The 22791-nt window shown below is 43.4% G+C and overlaps 1 protein-coding gene across 1 annotated transcript in view; it reads left to right on the top strand.

Annotated features, from left to right (window-relative positions):
• Positions 1–22791, top strand: part of Zmynd8 (Zinc finger MYND-type containing 8) — a 181857-nt gene that overhangs the window by 49940 nt on the left and 109126 nt on the right. The window contains exon 4 of the mRNA XM_080274703.1: positions 9691–9871. Coding sequence (XP_080130829.1) covers positions 9691–9871 — 181 coding nt within the window. The remainder of the gene's footprint in view (positions 1–9690; positions 9872–22791) is intronic.

Below are 22791 nucleotides of genomic sequence, written 5' to 3'. Positions count from 1 at the left end.
CAGAGGCAAACTGCACTGTTGGATGCAGGATTTTCTCAGAAAAAGGGAAATGAGAACAGTATTAAGAGGAAATTACTTACCATGGAGGGAAGTGACTAGCGGAGTTCCACATGGCTCAGTGCTGGCACCAATTATGTTTTTAGTGTATATAAATGATATAGATAGTAACTTTGGAAATCTGTCTATCTACTGCCAGATGCCACAATCCCGCAAGGGGTGGCCATTTGACTTTGAGTTATTTGTTTTACGGGAGGGGCACTAACCCTCCACCAGCCCACTTGTTGACACGTAGGGAGCACATATGGTTTGGTTATATGGTTACCATCCAGCGTTGTAAATGGTTTCTTGGCTTACAGGAAATCATTTGGCTGTCAATGTAAAGCCACCTGTAAAGGAAAGAAAAGCAATAAGAAGTGACAGGAAAGATGGGAGAAATAGGAAGAGAGGAGGGCAGGCACAGAAAAAGAATGATGAAGGCTAAGGAAGAAGTAGGCAGCACTACATCAAGTGAGTGGATGATGGTCGCCACCACCTACCATAACATGGGAAATGAAAGCTATTTAAATATGTTTGCTGATGATGCAAAAATACAAAGGAGAATTATTAACACAGCCTCTTATAAAGAACTACAAGAAGAATGAAATAAACTTCATGAATGGAGTACTATATGGCAAATGGAATTCATTGCGGACAAGTGTCATGTAATCAAGATTGGTAAAAGTGGAAGTAGAACAGATTGGAACTATAAGTTAGGAAGTAAAACCCTACACATAACAGAAAGAGAGAAGGACTTAGGTGTGATTATCATTAACAGACTATCTCCGGCTGACCATGCAAGTGAGAAGGTACCGAGCATATACACACTGCTTGCAAATATGAGAATAGCATTCACATACATAAATGAAGACATGCTGAGGAAGATAATAACACATTTCATCAGACCAACCCTGGAATATGCATCAGTAGTCTGGAATCCTCATCTCAAGAAACACATAGATAAGATTGAAAAAGTTCAAAGGGCTGCTACAAGATGGGTACCAAGCTTAAGGGATCTAAGGTATGAAGAACGACTAGAAAAACTGAATCTGCCAACACTACAGGAGAGAAGGAAAAGAGGAGACATGATTATGCTATATAAATGCATATCAAGGAAGGAGAAAATAGACGTAAATGAATATATAACCTATGGGGAAACATCAGCAAGAGGATGCTGCAAAAAACTGGATAAAAAGAGAGGCGATAAAGACATAAGGAAATTTAGTTTCCTAAATAGGGCAATTGGTCAGTGGAATGCACTACTGAATGAAATAGTGTGTACCAAAACAATTCATAAATATAAGGAGATGTATGATAGAAATGTTTTAAGACACGGGACAGTACGAGCTTGACTCATTCCTGTAAAGATACAGTTAGGTACGAATTAGGTAAGAACACACACACACACACACACACACACACACACACACACACACACACACACACACACACACACACACACACACACACACACACACACACACACACACACACACACACACTTATTTTCCATCCATCCATCCATCATCCAACCCTACGTTGCCCCATGAGGAGCATAGGAGCCTGGGGCTAGGAAAGTTGGTCCTGGCATTTAAGATGAGAGTGACCAGCCTCACTCATCCCTGAGTGGCAATACGTGAGCAATAAACCCCAACCACCCCTTGGATATAAACCTTCACCGGCTCAGTCCGATTGGAGCACCTTTATTACCCACTAAACCACCAGGAGCCAAAATTTGGTTATATGGTTACCACCCAGCATAGTAAATGGGGTCCTGGTGTACAGGAAACTATTTGGCTTGTCACTCATTGTAGAGTCACCCACAGGCAGAAGGAAGAGGAAAGAATGAAGGAAAGAAAGACAGAAGAGGGAGTGTAAAGTCACCCCGGAGGCAGAAGAAAGAGGAAAGAATGAAGGAAAGAAAGACAGAAGAGGATGGATGGATAGAAGGACGGAGGAGAGGAAAGGGCAGACACCCGAGAGCAGCACTACATCAAGTGAGTGGCTGGTGAGTGTCCCCACCTGCCACAAACACTTACTTTCAACCCAATAATGCTATACTATACCCTGATGTATCTTGCTTCATCCATCCATCCATCCATCATTCAATCCTACATTGCCCCATGAGGAGCGTAGGAGCCCGGGGTTAGGCAGTTGGTCCCGACTTTTAAGATGAGAGTGACCAGCCTCACTCATCCCTGAGTGGCATTACATGAGCAATCAACCCCAACCACCCCTTGGATATAAGCCTTCACCGGCTCACTCCGATTGGAGCTCAATAATTACCCACTAAACCACCAGGCGCCAAAATTTGGTTATATGGTTACCACCCAGCATAGTAAATGGTTTCCTGGTGTGCAGGAAACCATTTGGCTTGTCACTCAGTGTAGAGTCACCCACAGGCAGAAGGAAGAGGAGAGAATGAAGGAAAGAAAGACAGAAGGGGGAGTGTAAAGTCACCTGTAGGCAGAAGGACAAGGAAAGAATGAAGGAAAGAAAGAAAGAAGAGGATGGAAGGAAAGAAGGATGGAGAGGAAAGGGCAGACACCTGACAGCAGCACTACATCAAGTGATTGGATGGTGAGCGCCCCCACCTACCACCTATCTTTCTTCATATCGCATATATTTAATTCTTTTCAGTGTTTGTTAGCATGTATCGCAGAAATATTCATTTGTTACATCATTAATGTTAAGCTACTGTTTTATTAATACCAGTAATCTTTTTCATAATATTCAAGCTCTGTTACTTTCACATCGTGATTTGTTATATACTGTCTACTCTACACAGAAAAGTCACCACTCAAACATTACCAGGCTTTCTTCAATAACGTCTTAACCCCAGACACTCTTACACCAGCAGTGAAAAACACTTTCATACCAAGTTCATGCACAGAGGAATACAACACCTTAATAAAAGATCTGCAGTATACTAGAAGCCACCCCTCCTGATATCAAGCCATCAGAGATATCCTTAAATATAGCTAATCGAGTTCACCCAGCCGGGCTTAGATCAGGATATCAACCAGCCCTTCTGTTACCAGCTTAGATTTGTGTTAGGTGAAGTCACAGGTGACATGAACCCCTCTTTTGGAATAGGCCCACACAGCGTAACCCACATCATGGACCACAGCACAGCACAACACATGCCATACAAAGACACGACATCTATGGTGTAAGGAACCAATGGGATGACCCTGTAGGAACAGTTATTAACCTGCATTTAACTGTTTGCTGAGCTAGGCATGACCAGGATTGAGCAGCAACTTCACTTTATCTATCCTACATCATACTCATGTGCTCTACTCTTTACCCATTATTTGTCATACTCACATTCCCTTACTGTCAATCATTTATCCCTAATTTGTTCTTACTATATTTGCTTTGTATTTTTAATCTACTCGTGATTTATCATATTCATGTACTGTACTTTACCATTCTTTCAGTCCTCATTTAATCCTGTTTTATTATTGACCAAGTCAAACGGTTAAGTTAAACCATCACATCTAATATGCTATTTGTCCTGCTTGATGGTGACCCTGGATTAGCTGCTGGCTTGGCTAAATTCAAGTGTTACCTGATTGTTGTACTGTTTGCACTGTCATTGTTAAGTAAATACCGATGTAAAGAAGCCATAATCTGTGTCCCCTGCTAACTATAGTTCCCTATATATTGATGGAGATGCATTTGTTGGTGCAGATTATTTTATTACTGCTGTTGTGATCTAGTTTGATCAGATTGCCTCCTCTCCTTTGGAGCCTTGTCATATATAGTTTGTTTTTGTTTAACATTCATTCAGTTGTGTGTTTCATCAGTGCATCATAGTTGTAAAGAGGAGGATACTTGCACTTTGATGTTGTCACTCCCACCTTTTTGCACTTGTGTTTTGTTATTCCTTACCCTCTGAATATACTGTACTATACTATTGTGTTTTGTTACCAGTTCCCTGCAGTTCCCTTTTCTCAAGTGCTTTATGTCCATCATCCAGTATTTGTCACAGTTACGTACATACCATATCTGCGTTCATCCATGATTAATTGTTGTGTCTGCTTTATTTATGTGTCATCACTCATATGGTCTTATGTTTTCATCCATCATTAACTGTTGTCTTCTTTGATACTGCATTCCCATCAGTCATTTGGTCTTGTATTAGAGCTTTGTTACCCTGTTGTTATCACCACCACATAATGTTTATAGCCATCACTCATTACATCATATTAATTTGATACAGGTATTCTATAATTAGTTGCTCATACTTAACCACTTCAGTTTATGTTTTGTATTTTTATTTATTTATTTTTTATCCAGGTGAGTATACATCTTTGGATGGACTTTTAGAACTGCAGACGTTAGATGTACTCCCCATTTACCCTTTCACTGCGATAGATCCCTTGAACTGCAGAGGTTAGGTGTACCCTGCATGTACTCTTTCACTGTTATAGGTCCCCACATCGCAGAAACTGTCTGATGTTAGGAAGAAGAAATTAATTGGTACAGTTATGCTGTAGTTGTGGTAGATGGTGGCGCTCACTATCCACTTACTTGATGTAGTGCTGCTCTTGGGTGTTTGTCCTTTCCTCTCCTCCGTCCTTCTTTCCTTCATTCTTTCCTTGTCGTTGTGCCTACGGGTGAGTTCATGCTCCCTCTTCTGTCTTTCTTTCCTTCATTCTTTCCTCTTCCTTCTGCCTGTGGGTGACTATATGCTGAGTGATAAACCAAATGGTGTCCTGTACACCAGGAAACCAGTTACTATGGTGGGTGGTGGTTTGGGTAATTACAGCGCTCCAGTCAGATTGAGCGGTTGAAGGTTTATATCCAAAGATGGTTGGGGTTTATTGCTCCTGTAATGCCACTAAGGGATGAGTGAGGCTGGTCACTCTCATCTTAAATGTGGGGACCAACTTGCCTAGCCCTGGGCACCTACGCTCCTCATGGAGCAACATAGGATTGGATGATGAATGAATGAATGAATGATGTATATTGTAGTGTACTCTGCTGAGCTTTTCTTGAACTTGGAGTGTTGTCTGTTACCTCACATCATCCTACCCTTTGTCACCACTTGCACAACAAACCACAAGAGATCATGCCATATCATTCTTGTATTATCATTCACTCAGCACTCACCAAACCCATTTTGAACAGTTATATATCATTGCAAGGTCATAACATGTACATCCTCATGGATGTTCGAATTCTCACACTGTAAGCCAGGTATTTTAAAAGTAGTGCCATGATACCCCCAGGGGGTATCAAAATGGGTTCTTGGGGATATCTAGAAAGCTGTCCTAAAATTCATCCATCCATCATCAAGGCCGACACATGCAAGCATGTTGGAGCCTTTAAAAACGAAACGAAAATGAAACGAAACGATTATCCAATCTTGTGTTGCTTCATGTGGAGCGTAGGAGCCTGGGGCTAGGCAAGTTGATCCTGACATTTAAAATGAGAGTGAACAGCCTCACTCATCCCTGAGTGACATTATGTATAAACCCCAACCACCCCTTGGATATAAACCTACACTGGCTCAGTCTGATTGGAGCGCCTTAATTACTCACTAAACCACCAGGTGCTATAATTTGGTTATATGGTTACCACGCAATGTAGTAAATGAGGCCCTGAATAACATGGTGTACCGAGCGCCACTTCAAGCAAAACCGAGTTAAATATACCACTATGTAGCCCAAACCCTCTTTGATCTGGAAAGCAACTGGCATTAGGGTCCAAATTCCCCTCCTGCAACATGGTCTCATTGCCCACTTCACCTCAGTGCGTCAACAAGCCTTCATGCTGGTCACAGAATGTACCAAGTGCCTCCCAGCAACGTGTTGTCTGATGTTACCAGATACTAGCATTTCTTAATATTCACAGTCATGCTTTTTTTTTTTTTTTTTTTTTTTTTTTTTTTAATAGCATAAAATTGCATGATTTTAAGGGTATGTTAGCCATAATGTACAGAAAACTGGAAAGGCAGAGAGCTCAGCAAGACATTGGCAACTGTGATATGGGAATCTGTCGCAACGTGACACAGTTTTTTGTTAACCAGCCAGCCAGGAACACTGCCTGGATTAACTGGCTATTTTCAGAGCTGTTTTAGTGTTTTTTCTCACTGTCTCGAGAACATGAATGACTCTAGTAGTGAGCAAAAAGCTTCTGGTCCTTCTCATAACAGAAAAAGAGCGAGGGGGCCAGAGATGTGGGCACAAAACATTAGTAAGATGCTCAGGAACACTGGGCTTTTGCCTTTGTAAACGTTTCCCATTGATAGCTTTGGTTAGTTTGATTGTTAAAAATGCTTGCGGAGCGTACGTTTTCTCTCTCAATAACCACACTGGAGAAAAACATAGCTATTGTTGTACCTTTCAGAATGCCACTAATTTCTCTTCTACCAAGATTAGCGTGACATGAAAGTACAAACTTCAAGCTAAAAAAAAAAAAAGAAAAAAAAAGATATTCACTAGTTCCAGAGTTATGGCATTTTGAAAGTTACGTAACTTTAATTGCGTTTTTCTCCGTTTTCAACATGTGGCGTTCGGTATACTATGTTATTAGGGGCCTCAAATAGTTTCTTGGTGTAAAGCGAACCATTAGGCTTGTCACTCAGTGTAGAGTCACCCATAGGCAGAAGGAAGAGGAAAGAATGAAGGAAAGAAAGACAGAAGAGGAAGGAAGGAAGAGAGGAAAGGGCAGACACCCAAAGCAGAACTACATCGAGTGAGTGGATAAAAATAATGATAATAGTTTTGTGTATGGTAACTATGAAAGGAATAATGTGAAAGGAGTAATATTATTAGAGAGGTGGTATCAGGTTGACATGGAGTTAAGTCCGGGGGTATCATGGCCAAACATGTTTAAGAACCACTGTATAAGCCTTTCACTTGCAGATGAGTAAAATTCCTAAGTATGTCACAACAAATTGAGTGGATGTATTGAAAGTGATTATTACAGTATAGTCCTCTCACTTGCAGGACTTTCCTTCATGTGAATATTTATTATGGTAGGGTAGTCCTCTCACTTGCTGGACTTTCCTTCATGTGAATATTTATTATGGTAGGGTCCCTTTAACTCAGACTATGTGGGGGTGGGGGAGGCTGTCAAAATTATGAGATCTGAGATATCATTTGTTTGTTCATTTTTGAAGGCTCCATTATGCTTGCATGTGTCGGCCTTGGTCACCTAATGGCAGCTTTTCATGCTGCTTGTTCTCTGGCAGCTTCCCTATTCAGTCCCTTATCCCTGGGGTCACACATGGTGACCTCGACCCAGGTCTTATTCAATCTACCTCTTACAGCCCTGCCCCTAACATTACACTGCTCACATTGTGCACCCACCTATCATCCTCCCATCCTCTCCACATGCCCAAACCATATCAGTCTGCCTCTTCTCATCAGAACACCACTACATTCAAGTCCCATCCTAGCCCTCAACACTTCCATTGTAAACTTAGCCCCCCCAGGCCTCGCACTCAGGGACACACTGCACATCCACCTTATCGTTGTCATTTCTGTACGTTTGGTCCTGTGAATATCCTCCTCTTTTACTGCCCAGGTCTCACTACCATACAGCATTACACTCCTGGCACATGCTGCATACAAAGATCCTTTGGCACGGAGGGAGAGCCCTCTCAACATCAGGAGAGGCAACAGCTCGCAGGACTTCTTCCAGCCACTCCTCACTATAGCCACAGAGCTGGCTTCAGCCCCACCTCCAGCACATAACATGTCTACCAAATAACAAAACTCTTCCTTTCACTCAAGAGACTCACCAGCATGTTCAATCCTTTCTGGCCTGACAACCTCCACCTGCTCTCCCTAACACATCGCACACATGAAATCAGCATTTGGGGAGGTGGTGGCTCAGTCAGTAGAGAGGTGGCCTGCAGTCCTACCGGACCCAGGTTCAAATCCTGGCTGGGGCAGGGAACAGTTTCAGAATTTGAATTTCTTAAAATCAGACTTTACTGATCTACCAGAAGACCCGCCGACATGTCGTAAAAATACCCCCGCTAATACCAATACACCAGTCCTGTGTGAGACAGCCCTAGCATGTATTCAATATGGACGATGGGTGTAAGCGCCGAAGTGGTGACATGTAGAGGTGTATGGTATGTAGAAGGACTACTGGCCCTTGAAAGCAGGCTGTGAAGCCTATGCCCAGAGTCGGACACACACACACACACACACACACACACACACACACACACACACACACACACACACACACACACACACACACACACACACACACACACAGAGTCTGCCTCCGATACTGCTACAACTATTGTGCACCCACTTATCGCGGACTCTGCACAAGATGGAATTACTTTCCACACCCTTGACTTGCGGCAGATCAACACGGCCATTATCCCTCTTCTTTGACAGTACTGCCACCAGCCCTATGTACCATCACTTTTGTTTTATCTGCATTTACTCTTAAGCCCTTGTGCCCCATGTTATCTCTCCGCATCCTAAATCAGCTTACATCTCCCACAGGAATCCATTTCTGAAGCCACTTGAGAGGGCTTCAAGTACCATGATAATCAAGAAGGGGCTCAAAACTGACTCCTGGTGCACACCAACATTCACAGAAAACTCATCACCCAAATCTCCTTTCACCTTTACCTGGGTGTGAGCACCCACATACATGGCCATAATGACCCTAACCAGTCACTCTTCGATCCCAAGCTTTCTCATTGCCACTTCATCACCTCTCTCGGGACTGTCAAAGGCCTTCTCCAAATCAAAAAAACATAGTACAGTTCCCTTTTCTTTCCTGTATATTTATCCTGAAGCTGTCGAACAATGAATTTGACATCAGTGGTCCCTTTGCCTGGTATAAACCCAGACTGCATATCATCAGTATTCACTCATTCTTTAATCATACCTTCTAGAACTCTCTCCATTACCATTATTTTCTGGTCTGGAATCTTTATGCCTCTATAATTTCCTCTTTCCAGGGCATCACCCTTCCCCTTGTACACATTTACCATTATACTCTTCCGCCAGTCATCTGGGACAACACGCTCATAAAAAATCGTATTTATTAGGTCAGTGACAAACCTCACTCGCATATCTCCTGAGGCTTTCAACATTTCAGCAGGCAACTTAGATATACTTGCTGCCTTCCTCACCTGCATCCTGCCTATTGCCCTGCCCACAGTAGCAGCGTCAATCAAAGGCCAAGGGCCAAACTTACTAATAGCAAATAAATTTTGAATTGCCTCACCATCAGTTACAGTTGACAGTATTGTCTTCTTCCAAATCTATATAGCCACCCAGCACTAGCCTTGAAACCCTCATATTTCATTTGTGTAGTTTTTCAAGGATAGACAGACACTTGTTTATGCCTGGGGACAGGCTTAGGCCTAGGGCTAAATCTTCTTGAACATCTTTTTTGTCTTTTTTTCATCTTGCCTGTATAATAACAAATAGTTAGTAGAAACTCATTCACATTAGACATGTACAGTATCTGCATTCAGTATAGGTAACATGCTAGAAGAAGGTATTTAAGGGGGTGAAATAATAAGGGAAACACTTTAATGCAAATGTTGTTGTCTGAGTTACATTGACTTTGTTTGCCTGGATCCCCCTCTCCCCAGAGCATTATTCCCAAAAATGTACATGATATCTTTGCCATTGAATATGTTGATCACTCCAACAGATGGAACCATTCACCAAGCCAGTTGATGTCACAGAATTCCCAACATATGAGGATGTTGTAGTCCACCCGGTTGACTTTACGTCATTGGAACGCAACATCAAACGCAAGTTTTATGGCTCAACAGAGGCATTTTCCTCAGATGCCCGGTGGATAGTGCACAATTCGGTGATTTTTAATGGAGGTAAGACCTGTTAACATCATCATTGTCTGTATATAGTAGTGTAAAGGCCCTTTTGTTTTATCAGTACCAGTTCTTTTGCTTAAAAGCCTTGATTTTCATTCTAGTTTTTCATCATCCAGTAAGTTGAATACAAATAACTTTGTTAGCTTTTTGCATTTATTTTTTTGTTGTATTTTGTATGATGACAGAGCACTGTGGAGTGGTATGACTTTGAATAGTATATAAATTAACTTTCTTTGCTGTTGAATATTCCCCATCATTTTGTGTAAATATTTTATCTTAAACATTTATTGGTGCTTGATCTCTGGGAGCCACCTTATACAGTCCTTAATCCCTGAGGTCACACTCTGTGATCTCTTCCCAGGTCTTTTTTGGTCTGCATCTCACAACCCTGCCCTCAACATACACACTTCTTACCTTCTGCACCCTGTTCTCTTCTTCCATCCTCTCAACATGCCCAAGCCATCTCAATCTACCCCTCCCTATCACAACACCAGTATATTCCAGTCCCATCCTTCCTCTTAACCCTTCATTTGCAATCTTAGCCCTCCAGGTGTGGTATTGTAGGCTGCACTACACACCCATCTAATCGTTGTCATTTCTGTACATCTTAGACTGTGAATATCCTCTTCCTTTACTGCCCAGGTCTCTCTACCATACAGCATAACACTCCAAACATATGCCACATACAAAGTTCTCTTTGCATGAAGGGAGAGCCCTCTTGATGTTAGGAAAGGCAACAGCCCCTGAACTCCTCCAACCACTTGTTATCCTAGAACTATACATATTCATATATATACAGTAGAGTCACGATTTAAAACAATCTTACAATGACTTGGGCATTTAATTTCTCCCATAAGTACTTAATGGCACGGTAATACCACTCAGATGCGCGTGAGAAACTGTGGGAAATGGGTGAGTTTAGGTACAGTTTTGGATTTCCAGATACAACTCGTGTTATGCTTTTGTTGGTCGCTGATTGGCTTCCTTGACCCAACCCGACCCACATGACCCATGTCCCATACCACCTGCCACAGCCTGCCTCAGCGTTGTGTGGACAGTTGCTGTGATGAGAAGTTCATTTGCTTATTTACATTTTTCTCTTTTCCTCCTTTCCTCTCTCAGCTCTGAGCACGTCATTCCAAACTAACTTTAAGTTATACCCAAGCACCCTCAGAGTGCTATGAACACAAGAAAAGCATTTATTCTAAATGAAATTGTAAAATTGTTGGACAAAGTGGCGTGTGGTGTGGGAGCTTAAATGCAAATGATCAGACAGATAAAATGAGTCGAGTATGTTAATAATGTGGATAGTTTTCATTATTGGAAAAAAAAATTAATGATGAAGGAGCAGTCAAACTCATGCTTTTGCCTTTAGGGGGGGGGGGGGGAAAGAGGCTTTGTGCCTTAACTGACGGTCTTTGGTCAAGAAAATTCTGATCTTACGACATGTGAAGACAGTACGTGTTGATGTAAATAGTTAAGTAAGATAATTATGTGAGTTCAGTTCTTGTGAATTATACTGTCATACAAATTATGCGGCTTAGCTGACTTGTTTCTTATTCACAATTGCTGCATTCGTGTGTACAGGAGAAGTGAGAAATATGCAATCATTTCATGCTAACGACATCTTTATAGCTTTATTTTTTTGTTTATTGTTGATGACTAATGAATTTCAAAAATGGTTTCACACTTTTTTTTTTTTTTTTTTTTTTTTTTTTTTTTTTTAAAGTGCCAAAAGTGATTCCTGGCAAAATATGCGTGATGCTGGGTGACCATTATTCACGTGCTGTTTAGGTCAAAAGTTTTTGCTTGATTGGGTTGGGGTTGATTGCTCATGTAATGCCACTCAGGGATGAGTGAGGCTGGTCACTCTCATCTTAAGTGTCGAGACCAACTGCCTAGCCCCGGGCTCCTACCCTCCTCATGGGGCAATGTAGGATTGGATGATGGATGCATGGATGGTAATGAGGACTTTCAAGAGGCTTAGTGGCAGTCGTTGGTGATAAAAATTTTTATGAGGAGTATTTGGGGGGCAAGAGTAATCAGTTAGGTTAGGTTAGAATGCAGTATGCACTGATATGTCCAGTTGGTGAGATCCTATATAAACACACTCTCTTGGGTGTCTTAAGGCAGACATATTTGTAATAATCTATCTTTAAGTATATTTTTAACAAAAAATATGAGGCTTCTAGAACCTAAACCCCTATTTTACGTGTAAATATATGTCACATTTTAGTGCAAAATTGATTTTGCACGAGGTTTTGCATAACCTGTCTTGTGTTGTATGAAGACTCTACTGTATATATATATATATACATATACACACAGTGCTCGTCAAAAGTATCGAGCGCCTGTTGCCGGGCGCACAGTACTTATAGCCAAAAAAGAATCACCTGTTTTTGGTAGTAAAAATTGAGCCAGAAGTTTGCGGCACTAGCATGATGTCACGGTAGCCTGAGGCCTTCCGACGCGCTGGTTGGCTCCTGCCTCAGTTGCCCACGGGTTGCCTGAGAGAGAGGAACTCCATCGCGTCTCCCTCTCTTTTTGCGCCCTTTTTTGCCGAGTGTCCCGCAGTGTTTTGGCTTTCGCTACTTTGTTATGGCACCTACCCGTGAACTATCGAGTGAAATCATATCCCAGATCATTGCTCTAAAGGAGGCAGGCCACCAAACAAAGGAAATTAGTGAATTGGTTGGTGTGGCTCGATCGACAGTGCGTAGGTGGTGTGTGCGGTTTTGAGTGGAAAACAGTGGTGACGTTCCCACAAAGAAGCCGCGGTCTGGTAGTCCCAGGAAAACTTCCCCAAGGTCTGTTAATCTTTTAAAACGTGCAGTGGAGTTTAATCCTCGTGTGACTGCAAGGAAAATAAAGGAGAGCAACCCGGAAGTGTTTGGTGAGGTGTCTGTGCGCACAGTGTCTCGAAGGGTCCACGAACTTGGTTACACAAGTCACAGGCCTGTGAGAAAGCCTCTTTTCACAAAGAACCAGCGACATCGTAGGCTTGCCTTTGCTAAAAAATATCTTAATTGGGGTGAGGAGCAATGGTTGTCAGTGTTGTGGTCTGATGAGGCAACGTTTAGTGTCACCTGTAACAGAGGAGCACGTGTGTACCGCCCCGAAGGTAGTGACCCACTTGACCCACGGTATGTTGAATGCACAGTTAAACATCCTGATTCATGGTATGGGGTTGTTTTTCTGGTCAAGGTTTGGGGAAGCTTGTGCTTCCCAAGAACTGCAGAGTGAATCAGGATGTTTACCTGGAGCTTCTTTGTGATCATTTACCAGACTCCTTCGAGCTCACAGGTGCACGAGTGTTTCAGCAGGACGGTGCACCTGCTCACACGGCCAAATCGGTCACCAATTGGCTTCGTGACTAAGAGGTATCGTTCATGGAAGACTGGGCAGGAAATAGCCCAGACCTCAACCCGATTGAAAACCTCTGGTACCTCGTAAAGAAGAATCTCCAAGGGACGGACGTGAGCTCTCTGCCTAAGCTGGAAGCCGCCATTCATGACTTCTGGGACAAAATACCCCTCTAGCACCTGAGGAACCTCGCCCTTTCACTTCCAAGACTTCTCAGGTCCATGAAGAAGCGTAAAGGATGACCTACAAAGCACTAAAGGTAAATAAAATGCATTATTTATATATTTTTTCAATGTTGAAAGGTTTGTTTCGTAGGAGGGACGCAGGTCGCTCGATACTTCTGACGAGCACTGTAGATATGAAAGCCAATTGCACTGAACTCATCAATAACACAATGAAATGACTGTATGTAAGGGATTGCCGGATGGATGCATTATATACGCATATGCAAAACAGCCAGTCAAAAGTATTCATTCATGGGCGTGATATTTTTTATCAATGAGTATTTTAGTGACTTTAATGGTCTACAGTGTTGCTAACTCTTGTAAGTTTATCCAGACATATAGAATAGTCACAATACTTACATTACATTTCTAGGTCTGGACTGAAATAGGGCTCACCAGCTAGATAGCAGATGACACCTGAAAGTCCCTCATTCCACCTTAGATGATTCCGGTGCTCTTCCTCCATCACTTCCCTCCTCTGACTTCCTCATGGCTGACATTAAAATTTCTTCAGCTGATGTATTTTCTGCCATTACAGGCCACAATACTAATAAGGCATATGAGCCAGATGGAGTCCCTCCTGTTGTTCCCAAGAACTGTGCCTCTGTGCTTACACCCTGCCTAGCCAAACTCTTTCGCCTTTGTCTATCAACTTGTATCTTTCCTTCTTGCTGGAAGTTTGCTCTCATTCAGCCAGTACCAAAGAAGGGTGACCATTCCCACCCCTCAAACTATCGTCCGATTGCTTTAACGTCCTGCATCTCAAAAGCTTTCGAGTCAATTCTTAAAAGAAAAATTTTAAAGCATCTTTCCTATCACAACCTTCTTTCTGATCATCAGTATGGGTTCCGTTAGTGACGTTCCACTGGCGATCTTCTCACCTACCTTTCAGACTCCTGGTCATCCTCCTTTCGGGACTTTGGCGAAAGCTTTGCTATTGCACATGACATCTCAAAGGCTATCGATCGAGTCTGGCATAAATCTTTAATTTCCAAACTGCCCTCTTACGGTTTCTATCCTTCTATCTGTGCCTTCATCTCTAGCTTCCTTTCTGGTCGTTCTATAGCCGCTGTTGTAGACGGCCATCGTTCTTCACCTTGATCTATCAACAGTGGTGCTCCTCAGGGCTCTGTCCTATCACCAACTCTCTTCCTTTTATTCATCAATGACCTTCTAGGCAGTACATCTAACCCTATCCACTCATAAGCTGATGACTCCACCCTTCACCTTTCTATTCGGTTCCTGCAACATCCATCTCAGCAGTTACTTCAACAAACAAGGGATGAGGCTATGGCACGCCTAATGTCTGACTTGGCTCGTATCTCTGACTAGGGTAAAAATAATCTGGTTGTTTTTAATGCATCAAAGACTCAGTTTTTACACATATCAACCCGACATAATTTTCCACAGGTATACCCACTAATGTTTAATAATATTCAGCTTAATCCTGCATCATCCTTGAACATGCTTGGGCTTTCATTTATCCAGGACTTATCTCGGAAAGATCATATTACATCTCTTGTAAAATCCGGTTCCAAGAGATTAGGTGTGCCAACCCGACTCCGTTCCTTCTTCACCCCTGCACAATTGTTGACTCTATACAGGGGTTTTATCCACCCCTGTGTGGAGTACAACTCTCATATGTGGGGAGGCTCCCCACATACAGCTCTTCTCAATACGGTGGAGTCAAAGGCTTTTCGTCTCATTAACTCTCCTCCTCTTACAGACTCCCTTCAACCTCTGTCTCTTTGCCGCACTGTTGCATCTTTATCTCTTTTCTATCGCTACTTCAGTGGTCACTGCTCCTCTGAACTGTCAGCATGTATTCCTCCACCTCTACAATGGGTGCATAGCACCCGTCAAGCAGCAATCTCATCTCTTTTCTGTCCAACTCTCTAATGCAAGAGTTAACCGTTATTCCCAGTCCTTCATTTATGCAACAGGTCAACTCTGGAATTGCCTCCCTCTGTCTGTATGTTCTGCTTCCTATGATCTCCAGTCTTCCAAACGCAGTGTGTCCAGGCATCTTGAAATGATCGGATCTTGAATTTGGCCCTGTCTTGTATTTTGTTTTTCTCTTGGAAGGAACAGTAAGTGCAGGCTCGCGGCCTCTGGTTCCTTCTTCCTTGCATAAAAATATAAATATATATATATATATATATATATATATATATACAGTACATATATACAGCTACCGCACATTGACTTAGGACCTCCCCCCACAAGGTATTAAAAGCACAGAAATCATAGTATATCACAACGTTTGTTCATAAAATGCCATTCATTAATATAAAAATCATGTTTCCCTTGGTTTTCAGAACCAGCTGAAAGCATTTTGGCATGGAGTCACTTAGATTTCTAAAGTAATCTAAGGACATTTCTTTGCACCAAACATTTGTCAGTTCAGTCTTGAGGTTGTCCAGATTGGGTGTCTTCTTCTCTGCCATGATTTTCTTCATCTCTGCCCGGCAGTTTTCTATCGGATTTAGATCCAGACTGTTGCCAGGCCAGTCGAGGGCCTCAATCCAATTATCCTGAGACCATTTTGTCACGTCTCGACTTGTGACACGGAGCTGAATAGTGCATGAAAAAGTCACACCCATGAATAGCAAAAAGTTTAACAAATGGTCTTTCAGAACTTGAATGTACCAGGTACCATTCATCATCAAGTTCTTGGGAAGAAAGTAGAGGCCTCCCCTTACCATTTTCACCTGAGAAACACCCCCATACTATAACTGATTGTGGGTGCTTAATAGTCGGCACCATGTAAGCAGGGCCATATCGACTACGGGAGGCAGGGCAACGAACCTTGGCAGAACGCACCTGGAACACTTGAAAAGTGCTTTCATCGGAAAACATAACTTTTCTCCACTCATCCGATGTCCAGTGTGCATACTTCTTGGTAAACTGAATGCACTGCTTCTACATGCGGTCTGTGAGAAGTGGTTTCTTGGCTGTGGTGCGGCTTGGCAAACCCAGCTCCTTTTGCAAGCAGTGTTGAACAGTTCGAATTGAGACATCTAATAACAGCCACAGCAGCCACCACTGGTAAATAACTGGGTCTGGTTAGTGAGGACCCTGGATCGAAACCAAATGAGGTGTATTACTTCTTCCCAGTACTTCATTTATGCAACAGGTCAACTCTGGAACTATCTCCCTATCTCCCTCTGTCTGTATTTCCTGCTTCCTATGATCTCCAGCCTTTCAATCGCAGTGTGTCCATGCATCTCGAAATGAATGGATCTTGAATTTGGCTCTCTCTTGTATTTTGTATTTCTCTTGGAAGGAACAGTTTTGAGGGCTCACTGCCTTTGGTTCCTTCTTCCTCACATTAACCCCTAAAACACGGGTCGTCGCGTTTGCAACGCTCGATGAAAAGGACATAACGGCGGATCGTCGCGTTTGCGATTCGAGTTAATTTTGAATAAACGCGGGCAAGCAGGTTCAAGCTGGTATTGTCTATCAGTACCGCCACCCTTTAGCTACATTTAGCATACTTGACCTTTGTACTACTGACCTCCATTGTTGCCAAGTATCGCTTTTTTTACCCCCCCCCCACCATGGCATGGCCACCCTGGCTGTGATATATGGCAGTGCGCTGACTGCTCAGAAATGTCAATCTGCGCTCTCCTCTCACAAGCAGGTTATGCTAATTGGAAACACTTGTTTCCCCAGTTGTCACACTAGCTTTTTTTCGCGTGGTTTTCCCCTGTTTAGCGTCAGTTTAGCACAGGCTTTCAAGGTGACATTATGGCGAATTCTAGCTCTTACGAGTCAGTGCCTTCCAGCCCTCCGCAAAAGGGCTTTGTGACCTCTACCCCTTCTAAACCCTTACTAGGGAGTCCAAAGGGCCTGAGTGAGTCGGCTATAGGCCTAGAACTACTGAAAGCCTCTATGGACTACGGTAGTGATGTTGGTGAGTGGTTGAGCCTTGCAGAATCAGACACTTTATCGTCGAGTGCTGAGTCTGAGGTGCAGGAAGAGGTCATTGCTGTGCCTAGTACCTCATCAGGCAAGGCTCCACAGCAGAAGGGAGTGGCGTATGGCAAGGGGGCAAAGAGGAAGCGAAGTGGTGACCCCGGTTCCCAGTCATTGTTCTCCGCAGGCCGGCCATTGTCCCCAACCTCCGGTCAGGCCACCGCAATACCACCTCGCTCCCCCAGCCCCATTATCTCGTCATCATCGTCTGCAGTGATTTCTCCAGAGTCTTCGGAATCTCCTCCACCACCTCGGAAGGGAAGTAGGCAGTCTGGTAGTTGTAGAGGTTTCCGTAGGCCCCGTGTTCATGCTGGCATGAGTAGGAAAGTGTCCACTAGTGCTAAAATTAGTCGTAAGGTTTCTCGCACTAGGCAACTCAGCACCCAGCCTACCGTAAGTGACCTTGAACCTTCTCCCACTCTCCCTACCACCACCACAACTGCACATTCGTGACCTACCTCACCCACTGCCACACGGCCTGCCTCACCCACTGCCACATGGCCTGCCTCACCCTCCAACGCACCCACCCACTCCCAGCCTAGGCAGGGCACTCTGGACGCCTTCGTTTGGTCTGAGGGCTCTGATTTTGTGCCAGAGGATCTGCCCTTTGATTCAACTGGGTCTGGGATCCAGGCTGACTTCCGTCCCCGAGGGTGGTGAATTTTTGGACTACCTGTTGGCCTTCCTGGATGACGAAGTCATGCAGCATATTTGCACCGAGACCAACAGGTACGAAGGACAATGTGCTGCAGTTCGTGAAGGTGAAGGTGCCATGCCATCCATGTCATGGATGGCAGCATGGGTTCCTGTGACGATCCAGAAACTATTTGTATTCATCGGCTTGATGCTTCTCATGCCACATAACTGGAAGCACAAGCTCGAGGAGTACTGGAGTGCTGACGACCTGTGCCCCACACCCATCTTCAATAAGTACATGACTCGGGATCATTTCAGGCAACTCATGACGTACCTGCACTTCGCTAAAAACGATGAGCCTTCCCAGACTGACCCCCTATGGAAAGTGAGGGAAATCCTGAACTTGATCAAGGACAAGTTTATGACGTTCCTTTGGCCCTTCAAGAAAGTAGTGATCGACGAGTCCTTGGTTTTGTTCAGGGGCTGTCTTCGGTTCGTGCAGTATATTCCTAGCAAATGCCACCGCTTTGGAATAAAGTTTTTCGTGCTGTGCGACTGCAAGATGGGGTTCATCCTAGACTTCGTCATCTACACCGCCAGCAATGTGGACTTGGACAAGACCGACCCCCTTGGATTCTCTGGCTCTGTGGTGAAAGTGCTTCTGGAAAAGTACTTCGGCGGGAATCATGTCCTGTATACTGACAATTATTATACAGCACCGAAACTCGCCAAGTACCTTTCAGAGCACGGCATCGGCTCCTGTGGCACTGTCAGGAGCAATAGGGCACACTACCCTGGCTTCCCTGAGGCTGCAAGATCAAAGCAGGGAGACGTGCACCTGAAGAAATCAGAGAAGATGCTGGCGATACGGTGGCACGACAAGAGGATCGTCAATATGCTCACCGCAGTACACAAGGGGGAAATCCAAGCCACAGGGAACGTCGACAGAAGGACTGGCGAGCCTGTGATGAAGCCTGATGCTGGTGGACAAGTCCGATATGATGATCGGAGAGATTGACTGCCTAGGGAGGAACCGGCGCTGGTACAGGAAGGTGTTCTTGCACTTGCTTGATATGTGTATGCTGAACGCCTTCATCCTGTATAAGATCAAGAACAGGAAGCCAGCTAATTACTCTCTCAGGTGGTTTTCAAAGACTTGTGTTTACCAGCTACTTCAGCGTTTTGGACAGGTACTGCCATCAGGTCCCAGGCGCCACTCACAGACACGTCCAGACCGCCTACAGTGCCATGACTACCTTCAGCGACACCGCCACGAGCCACTGCCTAGCACTGCCAAGAGGGGGAAAGCACTGAGGAGGTGCTATGCTTGCAGCCACACCAACCGGTAGTAACGAAGTTTTAGACGCATCTCCTTGCAGTGCAATGAGTGTCAGATTCCCCTGTGCACTTACCCGTGTTTCTTTGACTACCACAGCCTGAGTAGATATTGAAAATAAGGGTGGAAATATGTAAATAATACTGAGAGTGACAGTGATACTAGTGCTTAGTTTTCTTGTATGTACTGACAGTGACAGTCAGTTGAGTGTAAATTAGTGTATGTAGTTGTAAAAGCACTGACAGTGACAGTGATTTCAGTGTAAATTATTGTACATAGTAATAATATAAGTATTGACAGTGACAGTCGCTCCAGTGTAAGACGTTGTAAGCATGTATTTCTATTCTATGTTATGACAGTGACAGTTTGGTGTGTTGGAAATATTATTTTTATAAGCAATGACAGTGACAGTGATGAATTAGGCACTAAACTGACAGCGAGAGTGAAATTGAGCGATAAAAATGAAGTGCGAGCGGTCGACAGGAACGAGAATAAAGTGACTGGCGTAAGGCAGAATAAAAGTGCACCGCGGTGGTCTTTCTCATTCCCGCTTCACAATACTGGCAGTGACAGTGATTTTTATGGCCGTAATAGTGACATGCGAGACTTTGGGAAGTAATATGATGGAAAATAATGTAGTATACATGTTTTTAGCTGTGAAAAGGGAAATGATTGTTCAGTGACGGGAAGACCGCCGCCGCGCTGCATGTCGGCCGTACGCTCTGTTGATTTTAGCCTTATTTTCAGTGCTTATTGTACAAATACGGATCCCAATCTACCTGAACGTTGTAGTATAAAGTGTACTGTGACAGATTGAGGCTGTGGTAGAGGGGAAACCGGGTTGTTGGACGTGTGAAAGTGAAGATTTTGTTACCCAACTTTGCAAGTCTCCACAAGTCCTTGGGTAGTCCACGAAGGCTCAACACCTGCCTCTGGAGAAAGCTGAATGTAAGTACTATCTGCCATAAAAATTATAATGTTCTAGGGTTAATCTCTGATTTTTGGCAAATATTTTCCAACAGGTACTCAGACCGCGGATACAACCCCGCCTCACGGGGAGGGGTCGGCTGTCGACGGCCGCGCTTTAGGGATTAAAAAAATAAAAATAAAAATAAATAAATAATAATTAAAAAAAAAGTTAGGATGCATTCTCTTCAATTCTGCTTGCTATCAGTCGAGGATTCTTGATTACTTCCCTCTTCAGAAGCATATCTGTACCTCTGGAAGTCGTCCTCTTCCTTCCACCGCCATGCTTGTGTTCTGATACGACATCAGGTGGCAGGCCATTCGTATCGTCCTTTTAAGTATGAATAGTGCTTTCTTGAAGCTTGTCATTGCCTCAGTTTTCTGAAATTTAATATTTGCCAAATACCACCACTTGACATCTGTTTCCATACGTCCTAGGCGACCATCCGCATGGCGGGATAAAACATAGCTCACTTTTCGCTATACTCTGTACCATATAAAACTCAGTATAAGCCCCTCCCACCTGGTGAAGACAGGTGGAGACATTTCTTCCCATAGACAAGGGCTATTGGACATCTGGTACTGATGGGCGGGGTAAGTGGTCAGCCTCCAACTAAACCAAAACTCAGTTCCTCACCTCTATGCTCTCTACCTGACTTGAATTCCCCAAGGCAAGGGCAGCGGTCCCTCAGGAGATAATAATGATTCTCTCTCTCTCTCTCTCTCTCTCTCTAATGGTATTAAAGAAACAAAATTAGTAACATGGATATTGGTTTATTTAGATGAATTGTGTGTAAAATTTACGAATGCAGAATAATGTTTGTATTGAATTAACTTAAATTAACCTAATAGTACTTTACAGCAACCCTATAGCAAAAATACATATTCAAAATTTGCTTGCGATGAAGGGAAGTCCGAGAAAGGGTAAATGCATCATGTAACGAGAGAGAGAGAGAGAGAGAGAGAGAGAGTGTGTGTGTGTGTGTGTGTGTGTGTGTGTGTGTGTGTGTGTGTGTGTCTGTGTGTGTGTGTGTGTGTGTGTGTGTGTGTGTGTGTGTGTGTGTGTGTTTTAGTCATCATCTTCACTGCTGTCGTCAGAGTCACTCAGACTGATGACGAAGCTATCAAACAAATGTTCAGCAGCAATATCCTTTTTCCTGTATTCTCCCTCTATTTTCTTTGTGTGGCTGATACATTTTTTCCAGTTCTCGGCAGATGCGTTGGAGATGGCCCATCAGTACCTTTAAATAATATATGGTATAGATGCTATAATGCAAACAGAACTCCTCTCTCGGTGCCAGCGTGCAATTGTGTTCTGTACGGAAAATTTGCAGCTTTTAAGCCTTCCTGCACACCCTCATCATCAGAGAGCAAGATGTCAGCTGCTCCTGGTGCAATTAATTTAATCAGCTCTGCGAAAAGTAGCCTTTAATGGTATCATATTCCACCCACTCCAGTACAGTAATCCGCTAATCATCTTCTCCCTTGACAACTCGTTCCACTTGCCTTCCATTATAGCGCAAGCAGCACTGGAACTAATTATATATATATATATATATATATATATATATATATATATATACAGTAGAACCTCTTTGGTCCGGACCCCGTTAATCCGGATTTCTGTTAATTCGGACAAAATCTAAAAATAATAAACTTCAAAAATATCTTGAAAATAATTCTAAAGTCATTTTCAGTATCGGTGCGGAAAGCGATCGTCACTTGTTTAGTCTCAGATCATGCTAGGTCGTAACATGGGCGCCTGTTTAAACACACGCTAGCATTCATTCCATCATCTAGTTCACCGACCATTTATATTTTTACGCCGTATTTCAAAAGTTAATCCTCCTTACCATGCCCCGTAATGCAAGTGTAGCTTCTGCAATGAATAAAGGTGTTAAAAAGAAGCATATAACACTAAGTATTGCAGGTAAAGTGAAAATACTGGATAAAATACTGTAGAGGCTGGTGTTCCTGTGTCATAAAGACTTTGTAGTTACTTGTAGAGAAGTATATTTTAGACTTGTGGTCGAGCGGCTTTTATATCTTGTAGTAGTTTCCCCACCAGATGTCATGTAGTGACGGGAGAGGTAAAGAATAGTATGGGACTATTTTTATTTGTCTTGGAAATATTAAACAGGTATAATAGTACAAGTCCTGGGTAGCTACCTCCCTGTCTCGCTATCTCTCTCTCTCTCTCTGTTCTAAAGCTAATCTCCGTCTCGACCTCTCTCTAGGGTCGCTTGTCTCCTTCTAAACTCTCTTTCCTAACATCTCGTGTAGTAGGGTGTGTGCGTCACGTATCTTCCTCATGGCAACAGAACTTTCTCACGAGAGGACTGCTGACAGCTAACTGAATCATCTCCTTACTGGCCGCTGTCGTCAGCTTTCCCCCGTGTAAGCGTTTAGCGCTG

This window comes from Coenobita brevimanus, chromosome 59 (assembly GCF_032717465.1).
Source record: "Coenobita brevimanus isolate Jiangsu-jjx chromosome 59, ASM3271746v2, whole genome shotgun sequence".
NCBI classification, from domain to species: domain Eukaryota; kingdom Metazoa; phylum Arthropoda; class Malacostraca; order Decapoda; family Coenobitidae; genus Coenobita; species Coenobita brevimanus.
This window is presented reverse-complemented; position numbering and strand designations above follow the sequence as displayed.